The 20,905-nt window shown below is 42.2% G+C and overlaps 1 protein-coding gene across 6 annotated transcripts in view; it reads left to right on the forward strand.

Moving 5' to 3' along the window:
* The window catches only part of DNAH3 (dynein axonemal heavy chain 3), a 134,290-nt gene that overhangs the window by 22,134 nt on the left and 91,251 nt on the right, over positions 1-20,905 (forward strand). For all 6 annotated transcript variants that reach the window (XM_037507475.1, XM_037507474.2, XM_037507477.2 and 3 more), the window contains exons 12-20: positions 1,658-1,837; positions 5,139-5,275; positions 7,964-8,069; positions 8,250-8,428; positions 10,280-10,464; positions 11,924-12,047; positions 14,155-14,308; positions 15,008-15,152; positions 16,171-16,382. In XM_037507475.1, coding sequence (XP_037363372.1) covers positions 1,658-1,837; positions 5,139-5,275; positions 7,964-8,069; positions 8,250-8,428; positions 10,280-10,464; positions 11,924-12,047; positions 14,155-14,308; positions 15,008-15,152; positions 16,171-16,382 — 1,422 coding nt within the window. The remainder of the gene's footprint in view (positions 1-1,657; positions 1,838-5,138; positions 5,276-7,963; positions 8,070-8,249; positions 8,429-10,279; positions 10,465-11,923; positions 12,048-14,154; positions 14,309-15,007; positions 15,153-16,170; positions 16,383-20,905) is intronic.

Consider the following 20,905-nt stretch of genomic DNA (forward strand, 5'->3'; position numbering starts at 1 on the left):
GTGTTTCCATTGTAAATGTCGGCTTTTGTTCTTTGGCCTTTGAAAGGGGCACGCCTAATAAAAAAAGAAAAGACTTTGTTGACTTAGTCGGCAACTTCCTTCATAAAATGATTTCAGTGAAGTGAAATGAAAACTAAAAATCCTAAGTTCTGGTTTTCAAAGTATTATAGTTTCCCCTAAGTAGAGGTAGCTTAGGGATCAAGGAGGATTCTGTGGATGTTATATACCATGTGTACATTTGACCTTGGAAAGAGCCATAAAAATTAAAGGTTGCCTGGTTACAAAAGGTTAAATCCTAGCCATTTTCCTCAATGAAGTAAAGATCAACAATTGAGCTTTGTGCAAAAAGTTTAGAAACCAGGGCTACTGAACTTGGATTGTAAAAGTTAGTGCGCTAAAGAGAACCAATCCAGTGATGTTGTTGTAACCATATACTTTACTAATTAAACTCAGACATGGGAACAGATCTCACTCTAAAATTCCACCCAAAGGGTAAAGTACAATTTTTCAAATATCTGAAAGAAGGGGAAATTTATGGGCATATTCAACAAATGTTGACCCAACCATCCTTTACACAGATCTAGAAATCACTAGAATTAATTACTTGGACAAGAACTTTACAGCTGTCCTATGTTAATTTCATTAAGTACTGTAGTTTATGAAAGGTATCTTATATTACCAGCTTGTGTGGGAAATTGAAAATATCGCCAATCAGTATTTCTGTTATAGAAAGGTTGACATTTTGTGTGTCTAAAATAGACTATGTTGGGCCTCCCCGGTGGCGCAGCGGTTGAGCGCTGGGTTGCGAAGCTGCCCGCGGCCTCTGCGGCGCCGGTTCGATCCCTGGCTGCTTCCTGGCCACCAGAGGAGGGTCCCACATGGCTTGCAGACCTCTCCTGCCGCCCGCTGCTCCCCTCAGCAGTGTACTTCGGTCCTTCTGCCTGCTCTGCTCCCCGCTCTGGCTCTGGTGAATTCTCTCACCCTCCCGCGCTTCTGACTGTACCCAGTGCATGTATAAACAAAACAAACAAACAAACCAGCAAACAAATAAATAAAGCATGCCTCTATAAAAAAAAAAAAAAAAAATAAAATAGACTATGTTCATTAGTAATTCCATCTGAGGTATACAGATAGCTATTTAAACTTTTGGACTCAGTCATTACATGTTTATTGAGCACCTAGTATGTCCTAAATGGTGTATTGGATACTTTGGAAGAGTGATGGTTCAAATACAGATCCTATCCTCAAGTTTAGAGCAGAGAAGACAAGGTGTGCAGTAAATCTCCACAAGAGAAAAAGCTACCTTCAGGGAGTAGAAATATAGAAATGCAGAAGTGGAAGAGGTGAAGCATTTTGGGGGAACAGAGCTACCTCCCAGAATAGGGGATTTGGAGCTTAATTTTGAAGTATGGGAAGGATTTAGAAATCAGGATGCAGGAATTTCCAATCAAGTAAAGAAAGAAACTTTGAGAAAGGAGAGAGGGTGAGCATAGGGTGAGCTAAGCCACACCTACCCTTTATTTTTAACACAAAAGCATGTGGTGCTCTTCATTTCCTTTTCTGGTGCTCATGTAGTACTGTGAATGGGTAAAAGTTGCTCCCTGGAGTTTGAGTGTCCCAGTTTTGTGACAGTTGCCATATCTTGTGTCTTCTGAAGGATGGGAACGACTTCCAGGAGCCCTACCAAGAGATGGAGTTCTTTTTGCCTCAGCTAATCATGATCAAACTTGAAGTCCAAGAACCCATTATTGTCTTTAATCCATCTTTTGATGACTGCTGGCAGTTAATACACAACTCTTTCTTGGAAATTATTAAGAACTCTCAGGGAATCCCCAAGGTATAATATTTACTTAATCATTCCTTTGTATTTTTGTTCACTTATTAAATGAACTATATCTAAAATGTTATATAAGGCACAGCTGGTAAGATATTCAGTTAGGAAAGTTCCACTGTAGCAGATTCATCTTGAGGATACCCTCTTGACCCAGATTTGGGGCCATAAAGAAATGCATAAGCATCCTAACAAGGGCTCTGGAGTTACTCTGTGACAGGGTCCCCTGTGAGGCCGTGCTCAAAAGGGTGGCTGAGTCCCAAGCCATATCCATCTTGGGTTAATGATTCACAATGGATTAATTGCTATGAACTTGCCAAGAAGCTTCATAAAATTAATTTAGTTCTTGACATTCTGTGCTTGTTTGTTTAACTATTCTAAGCATCTAAGGAAGAGATTGAAGCTTCCTTTGCTGGTCCAAGCCCTTTCCTGGCCAAAGTGACTAATCAGATTCCAGAAGCTTGTTAGCACATGTAGTACTTACTGTGCAGGTCACCCACAAGAGTGTGTCCCTCTTGCACCCCATTTTCTATTTTCCTCCGAGTGTCTGGTATGGATGGACCAGTGTCCAGTCCCACATGGAGAAGAGGCTGTGGGGTGTTTCTTTCTCCCTCTGCCTCCCACAACATGTGGCATATCATGCTTAGATGTTCTTCAGCTGTCATCACACCACAGTACTGTTCCTAAGAGACTCTAAGAGCTCAAGAATTTAGAGTTGGGGTTTGTAGAGAAGCACATGAAGCCAAATGCTCCAGTTCGCCAGAGAACTTTCTATTTGGAGTCTAACTTTTTAGACTATAAGACCAAATTAGTGGTTACCAGAGAGAAGGGGGGCAGAGGGTGGGTAGTGAGGAAATTAGAGGATCAATTGTATGGTGAAGGATAGAATTGGACTTTTAGTGGTGAACTTAATGTTGTATATACAGATATTTATAATGATGACATCTGAAACTTATATAATGTTATAATGCAGTATTGCTTAAGTTAAAAAAAAAAAGAGGGGTTGAACCCAACCACGCCAAACTAACAAGAAAAGTGGATGCATGGAGGGGGAAGAATAGAGGGCAGCTCTCCTGCCACGGATATCCCTAGGAAGGAAATGCAACAGAAGACCCTGTAATTTGGAAAGACAAGTGTGGGGCTTGGAGACAGATAAAGTACACACATAGCACTTCACCCAGTTGATCAGCAGTGTTTGCAAGCAGCTGGGCTGGGAGAGCGCAGGGTTCCTGCGGCTGCTACTGCAAACAGCCCAGCAAGAGCTGGTAGTAGATTCATGGGTTGAGATACTAAGAAGGCGTGGTTACAGATCACAGTATGTACCAGATTTGAAAGCTAGGCCCAAACGAACGCCAGTGACTATTTCAAGCTAGGAGAAAAAGCAACTCAGGTCTTCACGTAGAAATGATCACAGCACTGCCTCACACCTCCACCCCCTCTGACTGTTTTATCCTGAACTGGGTAATGAACATTTAAAAGAATAGTCCCTCAGGTTGAGTATCTGAGAAGGATAGCTAAGAACAAGTGGATATTATCCCCCATCCTGCCTTATTTATGGTTAAACATGAATTTAAAAACCTGGACAACGTTAGCATGAGATTTTTTTTTAATAGCACTCAGGGTGCAGAAGGAAAGCATATTTATGAGAAAGTTTTTAAAGGAAGTTAAAGTAAATATCAGAAAATATTTGTCTTAGCAAAAACAAACAAACAAAAAAGAAAAACATGGATTCCCTAAAACCGACTAAAAGGAAAAGAGATGAATGAGAGAATAAATTAAACAAGCTGGTTGAAATAAGGAAAGAAGCTTTCTAAAACTAAAAATGCAGGAAGCAGAATTTAAATCAGTCTTAGCCATGTCAATGCATTACTTTCACAATCAGAAAATACATGTATATTATTATGGGAAGGGGCTGCTTGAGCCAATCTCTCTCTTAATGGGAGCATTCTCTCAAAATGCCAGGGAAAAGCCAAAGTCAGAGAAGTTCACAGGCATAAGCACTGGTGGTGATGACAAAGCCAAGAAGCTGAGGATAAGCGAGTGAAGAAAGAAGCTTAAATGGCAGGATGATCACCTGGAAAGGGCACTGTTGTTCTCAGTTCAGAGTTAACGCTTCCTGACAGGACATGGGAGAAACAGCCACATTTTAATGGCAACAGAAGATGTTTCCTCTTTTGCTTAAAGACGTCTCCCCAAGAGAAACCCATTATCCTGCCCACACGTGACGCTGCGTGGCCTGGACGCACGCTTGGATCATGGCTTGCGTGGCTTCATCTCCACCTCCACGTCCACCTCCTTGCTTGGACTTGGAAAGTCCAACCACTCTCCAAAGAGGGAGGATCAAGATCCTTTACATTTGTTCTTCCCCTTCTGTAAATTGATGCATTCTCACCAATGGCATACAACTCACATGACCCAGTAAAGCACTCTGCAGATCTTTTCTGAGACAGGCCACTAAGACCTTTCATAGCAGAGAAGACAGGGCAAGACGGCAGGTCCCCAGCCAGGACTTTGCAGCCTACATGAGTCATGCAAATGAGAACATTCTCAGAGATAGACACAGGCCATTAGGAAGTTGAAGGTTTGAGTTCTCAAGAAGGATGAGGTTTGTGTCTCATAATATAAAGCTATAGCATCTTTTTTCCTGAACTGAGAGGAGAATCTAGTATATCTATCCCCCGTTTTTTTCCAGATGAAAAAACAGCCCACAGAGAAGCAGCTTCCCTAAGGCCTCATAGTCAATTAGTGCCAGAGTCAGAGTTAGAACACTTGTCTCTAGGAGGTTTTTTGTTAGAAAAAGTGGGTAGAGGGAGGAGGAGGGAGCATCACTGTCCCACTCATGCACTCGCAGAATATGTACTGAACTCTTGCTATGTGCCAGGCTCTTAGTAGACCCCTTACAACCGTGAGGAAGCTGATAGATCCATGCCCTCATGGTATTTACAGCCTATGACAGGCCTAGGACAACTCCTTGCACCTTCAGTTCACTACAGCTGTGCTGACTGTTAAGTGGAGAAAGTTCAGAAGGAGAATGAACTTTAACCAGGGAAAGCTAACAACACACTGTGGTCTCTGGAAGGATGGTAGACTTGAAAGGAGTGGGGATTTGAAGATGAGTCATCCAACAAGAGGGTGAGGAGGGGAAATAAGTAAAGGGAACAGCAGGGTCACTCCTGCACACTCAGGGAGAAATAGAGTGAAAACACTGAAAACACAGGTGGGGTCTTTGGGAACCGTACATTGCCCCAGACCGGGCATGCATCTCATGGATATCTGGCACTACCCCTAAGTGGTTTCTACTTTCTAGGTGGAATCTGTCCTGTTCCCAGAATTGAAAGGATATGATCTGACTCTTGGAACCATTAATCCTGAAGAAAATCTGGTTAATGATTTGGTGAATCAAGCTTTAGAGATATTTCAGAAAAATCAAGTTGGTCCCCACAAGTAAGTTGGTTTACCTGTAACCTGGCCTTTTTGGCATCAGTTTAGAGTTCTGAGGATCCCCAGAGGATCCCCATTCCCATGCACCTGAAACCATACATAATAAGAATAGCCAGTATTTGCCTACATAGGTATTATTATTAATCCCCATTTTACAGATGAGAAGATTGTAGGTTGCCCACTGTTACTCAGCAAATAAATATGAGAACCAGAACTCAAATTCAATTACAGATCCACTGCCATTATTAGAAAGCTATGGCGTCAAGTGGCTTCTAGCATTTGAAGTTTGAGCATTTTAGAAAAGTAACATGTGCATATATCATTTACAATGCTGTGACATCAGCAAAGTCTGGGGCAGTGCCTCTTATTAAACATTTTGATAGTTCCACAGTGAAGACTATGACTATTCACATAAATAGCCTCACGTCCATTTAGACCAGCTTTTGCTAGCAAGTGAATTTTAAAGCAATTTGTGTTTTCAGATTTTTTTGGACTTAGGGATTAAAGAAGAGGGATTGAGAACATGGGGTCTGTGTGTTCTTTAGTCATCACACTGTGGAGTATCTCGAAGTTGCTTCTTTGGGCAGTGACTAGTCTAGGGTGGTAATGTGATGAAGTTTCCAAATGGAGACCCTCTGAGTTGTTATTAGCAATTATCATGGGAGAACAGGTATAAACCTAGACTGTCCTGGGCCATTCAGGGTGTGGTCACCCTAATCTTTTACTTCTTGACTATGGGTGGCTCTGTTGACATTTTGGACCAGAATGGTCTGTATGGTGGAGGTCTGTCCTGTGTATGGTAGGATGTTCTTCCCCATCACTAATTTCTATTTATTAGATGCCAGTAAGATTGTTACAGAGCAACCCCAACATAAAACGGGTTGCCTGACTGTAGGTCCTCACCCGTGTGCTTAAAGGGGACTTATTAATACTAAACTGCAGGCACACACAAAAGGTTAATAAAAGGTTTATTTACAAGGGAAGGGAAAATGGGGAAATGAATAACTCAGGGAGAAAAAGAGGGAGATAAGTTCATAAATGCGTCCTACCCGTTCTGCTGACCTGGAATCCCAATGACCCACCGAGCTGGCAAAAAAACATGTTCTGTCAGGCTGAGAGAGGGACCCCCTGGCCACATGGCTGGTTAAATATTCAAACAGAGAACATGGCTGCTTAACTCCACCCTCAGGTCCTCGCAACCATCCCTTTGGTGATCATGGGATTTGTAGTTCCCAGTGTCTTGATGGAGTTGGGGTAGAGTTCTCAAAGCTTTCATGGAGTTTGCTCATGGTGTGGTCACCCTAATCTGTTATTTCTTTCCCCCTAACAGGATCATTTCCCAACCAAAAGTGTTCCCAGACATGGCCAAGTATCCCCTGGGTGCAAAATAATCCCCAGTCGAGAACTGCTGCTAAGCTAGTCTGAAAATCATGGACTTGGATTTAGAAACCCTTGTGAATTTGATCTGGGGACATCTACTTGAAAGCTTCTTTATTATGTTCCTCAAATCTTATACACATAATTTGTCTTTCTGGACTGACAGTCCCATAGGTTTCCCCTTGAAGTGTACCCATATCTGTCCCTACCCCCAAGTTAATTCTACTTATTCTGTATCATCTTTATTTTAATTCAAACTGTTTTATGTCAGGGCATCCCAGACATCCTCCAGTTTGGGGAAAACCTTTACAGCCATTTTTGCATGGTCTCATAACACACAGGAGGAAACTTAATTTTTTTGTAATAAATTTTAAGTTCACTAATTTCAAATTTTCATCATAAAATTTAGATATAAAATTTTAGACTGAAAAGAGGCATAATGTTTGTTGCATCTCCATCCACTATAGGTAAGGCATGCTATTAACTGCTTCATCTATGCATTGTTGCAGTCAAACTTTACATCTCGCAATGTACGGTCATTTCCACTTAAAATGAAAGACACTGATCTTTGGAAAAGGGAAATACCTTGTCAAAGTCCATGTGTTATAGAGCAGCCCCGATATTGAACGGGTTCCTGGCTGTGGGTCCTCACCCACGCGCTTACAAGGGACTTTTGAATACTCCACTACAGGCACACACAAAAGGTTAATAAAAGGTTTATTTATAAGGGAAAAGGAAATAAGGAAAATGTACAACTCAGGGAGAAAATAGGGAAATAAAGTCTTTAATGCGTCCTACCCGATCCGCCGACCTGGAAACCCAAAGGCACTCTCAGAGCTGGCTGGACGCTGCGAGCTGGCGGAGAGCCAAAATGGGGGACCCCTCCAAAGCCCACGTGTCTGGCTTTATACCAACCTGGCTGCTTAACCCCACCCTCAGGTCCCAGCCACCTTCCCTTTGGTGGTGATGGGATTTGGAGTTCCCAGTGTCTTTGGCTTTGGCCTGTGATGGGGGTGGAGTCCACAAAGCCTGTATGGAATTAGCTTTAGGACATCCTTTTCCCCCTAGCTTTAGGACATCCTTTAGGAATTAGCTTTAGGACATCCTTTTCCCCCATGCATCTAGGAAGTAGCAAAATTGGGGTTTGACACCAGTGTTCTCAATTCCTAGTACACTGTACCTTTTGTCACATTATATTTCTCTTTCCTAGTTTAGGCTAATTTTTATGATATTGTTTCCTTATTTACTATTCTGACTAATCTGATTTGCTGACCTGTATTTGTATGTTTTATTTTATGCTCTTCAACATGGAAGATACTTAGATGTATATAAAAAGTATGATGACTTGCTAGATAACACAGCAGAGCAAAACATCTCTGCATTCCTGAAAGAGAATCATGAGATTGAGGATTTTGTGACGGTAAGAGATGCCACTTTACATTTCACATCTCTGTGACTTGTGACTTGCTACAGATGCTCATGGTCAATATTGTCAATGTCACTAGATTATGTTAGTCTAAAGGGACAGGATTTGAGGCTGGGGGCGAATGCATAGAGGCTGAAGGCAAATGAAGTCACTGACTCTGCTCTTTTTTTATAGCGGATCAGTGGTATTAAAAAAAGAAGAACTGAAATTGCGTCTATGCACATCACTGTGCCTTTGGCCATGTTCTGCCTTGATGCCATGGTCCTAAATTATGACCTTTGTGAACGAGCCCAAAATCTTAAAGACCGACTGATTCAATTCCAAGTGGATGTAAACCGAGACACCAATACCAGGTATCACTATTGTGGGAAGAAAAGTATTGTGGGCCGAAAAGTATTGTGGGCCAGTTGCACTTTCCAGCAATCACCAGATTGAACTCTTGGTTCAATTTGCTTTTGCCTCCAAGTGAGGGTGACAGGGAATTCAGGTTCAGGCCAGAAGGTAAATGGAAGGGAGAAAACTACACGCAACCTGTTGTGGGAGGGTGGGGAGCTTGCTAGAGTGTCCATCTCTGCTCCTTCAGCCTTTACTTTCTACAGGCAACTTCATGTTGCTTCCTGGGCTTGGCTGCCTAAGGTAAAGGCACTCTCAGGGAACACACACTCAGAGACCCGGGTTTTCAGGACCTGTTATGGTCAACCCCACACAGACTTCCTCTTTATTATCCAAAGATTCCTTCCATCTTAAATCCAATATTGTGCCTGTGTTTTGCTGATGACCACCAGTGGGTTGTAAGGGGTAGAAGCCCAGACAGACTGGCTAAAGCACAAATGGGAGTGTGGGGCTATCATGTTGAGAAGCTCAGGAGCTTCTGGTTTCAGGCTTCCACACCACAGTTAGGATGCCAGCCCTCCACTTGGCTCTCCTATTAGCTCCATTCGTCCAGAACTCTCGCTCATTGCAGGAGCCCAGAAGCTCCAAGTTTATTCTCCCTGGTTCTCACCCAGAGAGAAGAAAGTTTTCTCTTTTTCCAGCTGCCTCATCAGAGTCCTGGCCTGTGTGACCTTGACCTCACCTGGGTTGTTTGTACAACACTGAAGCATTGTTAGAATTATGTCAGTTATTGACATTTGCATAAATGGAGCATATTTGAATTATCCCTATAGTAACATCCTTTTTCACCATCTTGTATTTGAGGAACAGTGGACCTGATAGTTGAACATTAATCTCTCTTTGCCACCAGAAATTACTGCAGTACTTTTAAAACATGGTGAATTCAAATTAAATTAGTTTTAACATAAAATTTGAGGAGTTGCTATTGGTTTTGGTATTCTTGTTTTGGTTTAAGTCTACATTCTATCCATGATTGGCAGTATGACAATATCTGTTAAGAGTGTGAATTTTGCTCAAAGAGAGATTAATGTTCAACTACCAGGTCCACTGTTCTGAAATAAGCCAGAAAGAAAAAGAAAAATACCAATGGTCTCACTCATAGCAGGAATTCAGAAAACCTAAATAACGGACCAGGAAAAAGACTAACTATAATAAAATCAAAATCAAAATCAACAAGCAGCTATAAACCAGAGACACACTACAGGGGGGAGAAGGGAGTAGGATTAAAACAGGGGGTTGGGAATTGTACGGGGACTATAACCAAGATGAAAATGCAAACATTGTGGAAAAATGATGTAAAAATATATAAAATAATATTAAATGTCTTGTAAAAAAAAATAAAAACAATCTGAGATGACTGAAAAAAAAGGAGTGTGAATTTTGGAGTCAACTAAAGGAGGGTCGAACCTTGGCTTTGACACTTACATACCATGTTGCTTTGCATGAATTTACTCAGCTTCACTTCCTTCCATTATAATATGTAGATCGTACTAATTCTTTTACCTTTTGGCCTTGTTGTGAAGATTCAATTAACATATGCAAAGTGATTAGAATGGAGCACTGCACATAGTCAGGACTTAATACTTGTCAGATAGTATCACCATTGCCACAGTACTTACTCCTGAGCTGTAGTGTGCATGTGCATGTGAATACTATCCATCAAGTTCTTAAAAGTAAAGTTGGAAATCATTGTCCTAATCCCCAAACAGGAATCATGTCTGTTTAGCATAATGGGTCTTATATGAAAGTTATTTTTGTTGATGATGGTGGTGGTGGTGGTGGTGGTGATAAAGGCTGTTCTTTCCTTGCAGCATTTGTAATCAGTACAGCATCATCGCAGACAAAGTCAGTGAAATTCCTGTCAACACAGAGGAGTTGGTATTCCTTATTGAATTCTTAAAGAAATCTAGTGATATCACAGTGTTCAAACTCAGGAGGCAACTTAGAAATGCAGTTGAACGGTTGGAGTTCCTGATGGACTATGCCGATTTGCCCCGTAAGTCTAATGCCCTATACACAGCTACAAATGTTCTCATATGTTTGTATTTTTAGTTATAAGGAGTTAGGGAGGAGAGTCAGTAATTCTGCTGCTAAACATCACTACTGGGAAGACTGCTTTTCAACTGCCCCCATGTTAGGGCACTAATTCCATGCTGTATCCACAGGAATTTGTTTCAAAGGAAATCTTGTTAGATAAAAAAGAAGAAACATCTAAGTACTTGACTACTTCTTAGATGCTTGAGTTGGCACTGTGTGCCTGGTGTTCCTGGAAAAGTCAGTTTCACATGCAGAATTCTTTTGTAAATGGGTAGATTTCACTCCTCTGTGTTCTTAATACTGTCCCACATTTGGAGTCTGTGGCACTGTCGTTCATGTTCCTGCATATCTTAAAAGGAAGAAATGGCTCAGGCCCCTTTAAGGCTTATTGGGTCAAGTCAGAGTTTTGTAAAGAGCAGGTTCTGAAGGAAAAGCTGACATGCTCTTCACAAGCCAAGTTCAGAAGCTTTTCTCATCTGCAAGTTATCTTGTTCCCGTGTGGGGAGAATTAATGGGACAGAAAAGTGGTGCGAGTTTATGAGCTGGACTCTCACTTTCGTCTCTGCCTCTTAAGTCTCCAAAGACACAGAGAGAACCTCGGGCATTTTAACAGATCAGAGCCGTAAGATGTAAGATGTAAGATGGATGGTGTCTGCCATTAATATTATCACTATCATTTAATTAAAAGGGAAACTGAGACTCAGATAAAGTGAAATAGTTTAAAGACGAACTACAACATCAACCCAGCTTTCTGTTCTATGACACCTGGCATGGGAAGGCAGAAAAGCAGTGGTCAGACCAGGCTTTGGAGCTGGTTATACCTGGATTTGAATTCTGGTCTATAGTTCCTAGCAATGTGGCCTTGACCATAAAGTTATAACCAGCAGTTATAACTTAAGTGTGGCTTAAGTTGTTTTCCCAGTTGTTAAAATAAGGAAGATAGGGCCTCCCCTGGTGGCACAGTGGTTGAGCGCTGGGCTGCCCGCAGCCTCTGCAGTGCCCATTCGATCCCTGGCCACTAGTGAGGGTCCCACATGGCGCGCAGACCTCTCCTGCCGTGCCCACTGCTCCCCTCAGCAGTGTGTTTCGTCGGTCTGCCTGTTCTGTTCCCCACTCCGGCTCTGTTGAATTCTCTCACCCTCCCGAGCTTCTGACTGTATCCAGTACTTGTATAAATAAATAAATAAATCTTTAAAAAAAAAAAAAAGAAGAAGAAGAAGAAGATAGGACTGTCCAGCCTCTAGTCTGGCCCATGGTGCGTGCTGGATAAATGCTGGCTTTCATTCATTCAAAATGGGTCCATTCATTCAGTGCCACATCCACGCCCACTTGTGCTGACCTCTAGTTCTGCTGTATTAATTCCCTGTACTCTGACCCACGCTGAGCAGTGTCCTGAACAGGTTGTATGTGTCTTGTAGCTGAAGATATCAAACTGAACAGCACGCTGTTCCTCTGGCCAGACCAGATTGAAGATATCTTCGAAAACTGCCGAAACCTCCTCATGAGCAAGAGGGATCAGGCAGAGATGGAACTGATTAAAAGGTACAGGGGAGTCTGAGGTTGTGTTAGAAACGAGACTTGGATTCGTAACATTGCCTTCTTCTGGTTCTAGCCCCACAGCAATGTGTGAGCGAAGGCACAAGACAGTTGCTAGAGATGGAATTTCCTTTTGTTTCCCACTAAAGAATGTTCTTTTTAAGCCTGTTTCACTATCGTAACTCTTGCCAATGCCTTCCCTTCCTGCCTGGAACAATTGGAATTTGGCGGTGTAGAGAGAAAAAGACAAAAATAGTGACATGTAACAATGGCAAATAATGGCAAAAGTGCCAGCCTTACACAGGAGACAGATCCGTGAGATATCAAGACAGGGATAAGGAAGGCGGGTAGGAGCCTGGGAAATTGCCTGTTTTGCAGCTTGTCTTGTTCCCTGCTAATGTGCCTAAAATCACTTATTAATTATTTGTCAATTCAGTCAGTATTTATTATGGATTTTTGCTATCTGTTGCGCTCTATGCTATACATGGAAGGGTACTTGGCTGCTAAATATATATTTTATTCCAGTGACAGAGAAAATATAGACATAATGGAAAGTCAGACCGTGACAAGTGAAGTAGGCCAAGTGCCAGGTACATGGTAAAGACATACACACGTACATGCACACATGTGCCTACATACCCCTCAACCTGTAACACTTCGTGAACTGTAGATTCATAGTCATACCATCCCCTTCACACACAGATCCCCCACTGCCCAGTTTTAGGTCCAATAATCCCTGCAGATACTCATGAGAAAAGAGAAGAGTAGATAAAAGCAAGGATTTCTACTCAAAATGGGAGTTTGGATTGGAGGGTAAATCCATTTAGTTGCTACCTTCAAGATATGGCTTAGGTCTGCTGCCCAGAAACAGTAGGAACAAGAAAGTGTGTGTATGCATTTCCCCATAGTGCAACCTTCTCTATACACATCTCTCTATATATATGTAGACATGTATATATTATGGATATAAAGTACTTTGTAAGCTATAGCGTGCTAAGTAGTTGTAAGAAGTTTAAAACAATGATAGTAATTTTTTAAAATAATCACTGAATTAGACTATTGTCTGCTGTGAATGAACTCAAAACTGCTTTTATCAGAGATTTCTGCGCTATATTTGGAGCCTCCTCAAAAACAAATTTTAATGATGTGAAAAGGCCCAGGAGCACTTAATTGTGTGGATAGTAGGAAAATCAGCTTTTCCCCCACTTTGTTCCACTCAGTGGCAGGTTCCAGGCCCTGGAAGCAACCAGGAATATGCCTGAGGGACATGTAGGAATGTGTAGGATGTAAGCTACTCTGCGCCTTGAGAGTGCAATGGACAAGCCTTGCCACACTGGGGGAAGAAGACAAGATGTCTTAGGGAGAGCAGCCCAGACTGTGTTCGGGGTTCAGAGCGAGCACAGTGCCTTGCATACAGAAGGTGCTCACTGTTTTGATGAATGAATGAATGAATCAAGTCTTCTACAGCAACAATATTCTCTAAAGCCTACCAGAGTCTAAAGTCACAGCTTATTACAAAATCAAAACAAACAAATATCTAAGAAGAGGCAGGCTGTCTCTCATAGCAATTCTGTTCTGTATAGCTGAATGCTTTAGGCATTGTTGAGGAGAGGGGGGAGTGGCAGTGCCCACCTTCCCCTCTTCCCTCTTGTGCTGTTCTTGCCATTCCTCTTCTTTGAGGACACAGAGAACAAAAGAGATAGGGGAAATGGAAGATGAAATGAATAAATACAGCAGATGCTCTATGAAGGAAATGACCTGGGAGAGAGAGCATAGCAATGGGTGTATTACGTGGGCGAGGATGTCACTATAGCACCTCTTATTCATTCAGTAAATATTGTTTGTTTACTAGGTGCCAGACACTCTCCTAAGTGCTAGAAATACAAAAAAAGGAATTCTGGACATGAAAGGTGCAGTGATAGAGTTTGCATTCTATATGGAGTATATATGTATGTACATACACAAGATAGAGAGAGCAAGAGCATGATCAATCTTATATTTGCAGTATCAGAAGATCAATTCTCCCCAAGCTTGAATATGGATGAACAATGCTGATATTTCAAAATGCTCAATATGGAAAGTCCAAATGTGATTGGACTGTCTTTACTTTCAGGTGCTCAGAATTTGAGTCGAAACTTGAGGGCTTCAGCAAGGAACTGGAAGGTTTTAGGAAGCGTGAAGTGATGACTACAGAAGAAATGAAGAACAATGTTGAAAAGCTTAATGAGCTTTCAAAGAACCTCGATCAGGCGATGGTGGAATTTGAGGTTTGGGGTCTTGGCATGGGGATTTATAACTCTTTACTTCTCTTTGTTGATTCTGTTCCTGGGGGTTGATTTTTCTAACAGTTTTTTTATTGATTGATGGACCTGTTCTTTCACTGGCACTTTCAACTGCTTTTTTCTATACTCCTACATCACACCAGCATTTCTGTTAGTCATTGAGTAGACAAGGAAGAAATTATAGAGTAAGTGTTTATATATATTACATTTATTAGGTTATCAACAGTGTGAAGGGCTTCATATGTGATAGATATGTCATTTGAGCCTATAACAAATTTGGGGGGCAGGTACTATTATTATCCGCATATATGCCTATTTAAAATGAACTAAGAGAATTAAGGCTTGAAGAACTAAAAAAAACTTGCCATGAAGGTCAGCTGGTAAGTTCTTTAACCTCTAAAGTTCTTACTTTTGAGGTTAGTCAGCATCATATAAATAGCTAAAGCAAAGATAATGAAGGAAGTAGCAAATTATTGAGAGGTTCACCCAGCTAGATCTCAGCTGCTATGACTCTGGGAACTACTGGAAGGACCTCCTTACTTGAGTCCATGCCTTATCTTCCTCTCTAGAGGAACAAGCATCTTTCTCAACTTGGTTTTCTAGGCACTGAGTAATATGCCATGGTGGCTTCTAGAGTTCAGGAGAACTATCCACCCAATTAACAACATCCCTTTTGCCCTGCAGTTGATCAATAAGGAGGAGGAACTGTTGGAAAAGGAGAAGAGTACCTTCCCTCTTCTGCAAACCATCATGACCAACAAAATGCCTTATGAGCAGCTATGGGTGACGGCCTACGAATTTAGCAACAAGTCAGAGGAATGGATGAATGGTGTGCCCTGGTCTCATTCTGCTGGGACAGGATGGGGTGGGGGGCAGAGCCACCCTAACCAGTTCTGAAGTAAGGTCTGAATTTCAGATTCTGGTGAACTTTTCATCAGATCCTGATACTTCCATCAGATTCTGATATGATAATGATGGAAGGTGGGCATCAAAAAGCCAGCCTGATTGTCAGGGTAAAATAGAATAGACAAACACCCAGAGCCATGGAGTGCTGTGGGTAGTGACTCAGAGAGATAGGTGGTGAGAGATTAAGATGTCAGTTCCACCCTTCTGCTGCTTGGAGAAAGACCAGAGCATCATGGATAGCTGTAAATTACCCCATTTTATGCTCTATTCTGGAGGCTAGTGGAGTATACTGAGGTGGTAGATTCAAAAAGGCTTAATGATTGATCTGATATGGGGCAAGAGGCAGGAAAGGAGAGGGACAAGCCAATGATGATATCTAGATTTTTAGTACAGGCAATTTGGAGGCTATGACTATCACGAAACAAGGGAAATGGCGAATTTGCTGGGACACTTGAATATATAGAGCTTGAGGCGTGTGCAGACATTGAAATAGAAATATAAATTAACAGTTGAGTATATCAGTTTGAAGTTTGTAGGTTTGGAGGGCTACTAAACTTTCTGGAATAATTTTCAGTTTGAATAATATTTTTGTTGATGCTCTTAATATTTTCAGGCACTTGATCATGTCTACACAGAATATTTTAGCTTATTTATTATTTTCATACCCCTGTTTGTATTCACTTATCTGTGTTGACATATCCATTATTACTCCTGTGTCAGGGTGATACAGGAGGTCAAGGCTTAGAAAATTCAGTAACATGCCCAAGGTTTATTGGCTTTTAAATCTAGATCCACCTTCAAGTCCTGTGCTTGTCCCACTAGCTATACCTTAGGCATACTTCTAAATTAAGGGAATCAAAGACATGTATAACTAGCACCTGTGGTGTGGCAGATGCTAGGTGGCCTGACCCTTCCCTCACACCCCATGTTTTCTATTTCAGGACCCCTCTTCTCACTGAATGCTGAGGAGATTGTGGAAGAAGTTAGCAATATGTGGAGGACGATATATAAGTTGACCAAGTCTTTTGTTGATGTACCTGCCCCCAGGCGCTTAGCAGAGAATGTGAAAATGAAGATTGAAAAGTTCAAGCAACACATCCCTGTCCTCACTATTTCCTGCAACCCAGGAATGAAAGACCGGCACTGGCAACAGGTGCCTATCACTGCCCGCCCCCTAGCCAGTCCACACCTGGGCCTTGTAGCCCCCGGGAGGCAGGAAACATTACATCTTTTTAAAAGATTTATTTATTCATGCATACAAGAACCGGGGTACAGGCCAGATGTGTTGGGGGGGAGGTGAGAATGTTAACCAGAGACAGAGTGGGGAACAGAACGGGCAGAAGGACTGAAATACACTGCTGAGGGGAGCAGCAGGTGAGACAGGAGAGGTCTACCACGCCATGTGGGATTCTCCCCGGCTGGCCAGGATCGAACCCGCACTGCAGAGGCTGCAGACAGCTTCATAGCGCTGCCCTCAACCGCCTGTGCCACCAGGGGAGGCCCCAAGGGTTGAACTTCTTTCTGATAGGAGAATATACTTGAGAACAGCACTCAGGGTGATAACCCTCAGAAGGAAGGGAACAGGTGGGTCCTGGGTGAGATGCCTGCATCTCCACAGGAACAGGCTGCCCTTTCTCTTTAGGGACTCCATGGCTGGTGGCTGAGCCAGTGGTCACAAGGTTTTTATGTGCTTGCCTAAGCAAGTGACTGCTCAGGGTCCTCGTGGGTGGTAAGGGAACTCATTACAGGGAGAGAGGTCTTGATTTATTCCTTGACTAGGAGACACAGAAGAGAAAGTCACATGTGTCCCTGAGGACTCTTAACAATGACAAATGGTTTCTGCTGGGCTTGCTATGGTGTGGAATCTCATCCTCCAACAGGCTATGTTCAGAAACAATTTGCACTGTTTTTTTTCCCAATCCTTTGAGTTGATAGATGAGAATAATAAATATTCTCCCTAAAAATAGTTGGGATTTTTATAAGCATCCAAGTGTGAGGGTGATAAGGTGGTGTGAACACCAAGCAGAAAAAAGAAAAACTCATGGTGTTTCCAAAACTCACTCAAGAGCTAGCAATGGCCTTGAAATGTCCTGGAATTCCCATTTGCAGAGCCACACACAGGACTGAGGGCACCGTCTCTGCAAGGACCGTCTGAGGGCTATCCCATCTCCAGAGAATAGAGCCCAAGCATAGTGGACAGGAGCATTTCCATCTCCCTGAAAAGATAGAGACCTTGATATATGAGTGATTCAGGATTTTTCCTTAGAGTTACAGATTCTCAAGAATGTATGGGTCTGTAGGACTCCAGGAGAAGTAACTCAGCAGAGTTCCAGCTGAACCAAGCAAATTTTTGTTAGAGGCTCATGCCCAAGGGAACCAGTGCTGGAAAAGGCAAATTTTAAGCTGGCCCTGAGGAAAGCCAGAAGGAGAATTTTTAAGCCGCAGGTCCACTTGGTGGCGCAGAGGAGGGCAGCATTCTAGCTGTTGTGTGTTGGGCTATGCCCAGGCATGCACAAGCTGGTTACATTCCAGCTGTGCATGGAAGCACTTGGCCTTCCCTCTTCAGGAAACTGTAGGGCAATTACTAGTCAGGATGTCATGCTTTTGTCTAGCACAGTGCCTTTGGTTGCTCAAGTTGTTTGGACAGGATGTCAGTCAGTGAGTCCACTTGTTCAAACAGGACTTTTGGGGTAGCTTAGCCCGATTCAGTTTCCCTGTTTAAACCGGGCACTGGGCCACTCAGTTGGTGATCCAGTTCCCTTGTTTAAATGGGCAATTCCTATTTTACCAACACGCAATTTCTTTTACCTAGACTGTCTCAAGAGGAACTGCTTTACATTTCTCAAAGTCTTGAAACTCAAGACCTAAGCAAAAGGTTTAAAGAAAGGCAGGAAGAGGTCATCTGAGTAGACTTCTGGTCTCGAGCCACCCTAAGCATCTACCCACTCTTGTGCTCAGGGAGCCTCTCCCTGTGGACTCTCACCTGTTAGGAGAGTAAGAGAAGTTAGGCAGTAGCCTCTGGTATTGCTAGAGCTGTCCATGACATGCCATTGTTGAAAGTGTCCTCATCAAAGGCATTTTAACAACACTCCAAAATCTCCCCTCCACCCACTGCTTTGCCCATCATGGCACTATTCTTAAGAAAAATCACGGCCATTCTAAAACACTCATAATTTTCACCTACAGACCACTAAGGAGGACAGGTGGGTTTTTTTTTAAGTTCCTTAGAATTAAAATAATAACAATAATAGCTGAATGGTATTGAATACCAGGTATTCAATTGTTGTGCTGTGCCAGGCACTTTATATGGATTCTCTCCTTTCATTCTCCCAATACCCTTTGAAGTAGGGACATTTAAGATCTCCAATCTTTAAGTCAAACCAATCTAGGTGGTTTGACTCAGCCTAGCTGGTGAAAAGGAATCAAGAAATGCCAGGTCCGAGAGAGGGAGTGGACAGCAGAGGGCAGTAAACCATTGGTAAGAGTGAAGTGCAGCCTGGGAAGAATCTCCTGAGTAATGAGTCCCTGAAGTGGAAGCCCAATGGACTGAACAGTTAAAGGCAAGCTCAGAAGGACAACAGCCACCAGAGCCGATTCCTGCCTCTATAGGTCACACCACAAACTGCCCCTGTGTCAGCCCTGGGCCTGGCACTCTGTCCTAATGCCTAACTCAGGAGATCCATTTGCACAGATTCTGTTCTGGCAGAGAGCTCTGAAAGTGGTAACTCTCAAGGCTACAAAAAGATCTTCTGGGTCATGGGGTGGCTGTGCTGTGGTTTCTGATCATTTCCTAGAACTGAAGCAGAAAAGGCTGGTTCCTGTGTTGGGGCACAGACTTTACTGTTATCAGCAAAAGGGCTGCTACTGTGGTTTAAAACAAGATGAAACAGAGTAAGATTTGACCTTAAGAAGAATCCTCACTGAGATGTAGGAAGCTGGCTCTCTGGGTTAGTGCTGCCCAGTAGAAACGACATGAGCCATATGTGCAATATTAAAACTTTCTGTAGCCATGTTTTCAAAAATACAGACAGGTGAAATAACTCTTATGAATTTATTTTATTTATCCAAACATATCCAAACTATTATCCTTTCAGTAGCTAATCAATATAATGGTATTAATGTGGTATTTCACCTTACATTTTCTATACTGAGTCATTGAAATACAGTGTGCTATAATCTACATTTACAATTCATCACAATTGGGACTAGTCATCTTTAGAGTTTTCAATAGCTGCAAGGGATTACTGGTTACATATTAAACAGTGTAACTCTAGCTCTTAGTATTAGAAAGCCAGATGCCTTTTAAATTTCTATAATTAACAAAGTAATTTAAAAATTAAAAACACAAATCTGAGTCTTTCCTATGGGCTATGTACTATGTCAAGTTCTTTACAAAGTTATATCATTTAATCCCAGGAATAGTGTGTTATGCTAAGCAAATTCTCTAAGATATTAGAGATGAATGAGAGCCCAGGGCGATCAGGAACAGTTGTGTAGACTGTGTACTGCACAACTCTAGGGAATGCTGTTTTTGTGCACTATAATATGAATTGTACTTTCTCAAGTTATGTAGTATAATAGTCTGCACAAGTATACATAGAAGACATGTGAAAGATACTAAAGTATAATGGATAAGAAATTCTAAGTCAGAATTGGATCGAAATCCCAACTCTGCCACTTATTAACTGGAAACTTGGACAAGTAACTTAATTTCTCTGTCTCAGTTTCTTTATATGTATAATAAGAACAATAATACATTGGTACCTTCCCAATCATGTTGGGAGAATGAAAGAAATGCATAAAACTGTTAAAACAGTGCCTACTACATGGTAAGCCCTCAGTAAAGGTTATTTTATTATTTCTAGTACCTTACTGGCCCTCCTGTCATCCTTAGAACCCAGTTCAGAAGCCACTTCAATTAGTTCGTTCACTCATGCTTTCGTTACAACATGCCCCAGGCTAAATAAGGACACACAGGGCTTAATAAGAACTTGAAACAAGCCTCATGCCCCTTTCTGCTCCGACACACTTTAATCTCTATGGAGCTGAACAGAGAGAAAATTGGGCAGTAGGCAAGGTTTTTCACAAATTCATACCCCTGCAGACCCCATTCTTCTCTTGAGCACACACAACCCTCATAGAACTCTCACTCCCCAAGAAAACTGTTCAAAAGCCACAAAGACTCCATTTAAGACCTTTCTCAGGCATATTTTCACTAAAAGAGAAGCGTGAGGTAATATTTGCACTGAAGGATTGGGCAAGTGCTACTATTTCCAACGAGTTAGCATATTGGGGTGGAAAGGAAGGGATAGGGCACCTTCCTACTTCTTAGACTCCTCAGATTACAGAATATGTGGGGATCTGCCTGTCCCATGTACTCATGATTATTCAATGAACACTGCAAGTTCTGTCATGGACTGTGCTTTACTCTAGGACTAGGAGCCCCAAAACAAACCAGCCCAGATCCCAGCCCCCTTCCAAGTGGTAGTGGAAGAGCAACCCCCATAAACCAGACAGAATGCAGTGCGGGTCTTGGGCTGCATCCAGAACCCTTAGGTGGGGCACCCTCCAATTTGCTAGCCATTAGCTGAATGCACCTGTTTCAATTAATTACATTTAGACACAGTTTGAAAATGAACTCACAGTTGCGCATTTTCAGGTGGGGCAGCGCACTGT

Source organism: Talpa occidentalis, unplaced genomic scaffold (assembly GCF_014898055.3).
Source record: "Talpa occidentalis isolate TD23 unplaced genomic scaffold, MPIMG_talOcc4v2.1 talOcc4.12, whole genome shotgun sequence".
NCBI lineage: Eukaryota > Metazoa > Chordata > Mammalia > Eulipotyphla > Talpidae > Talpa > Talpa occidentalis.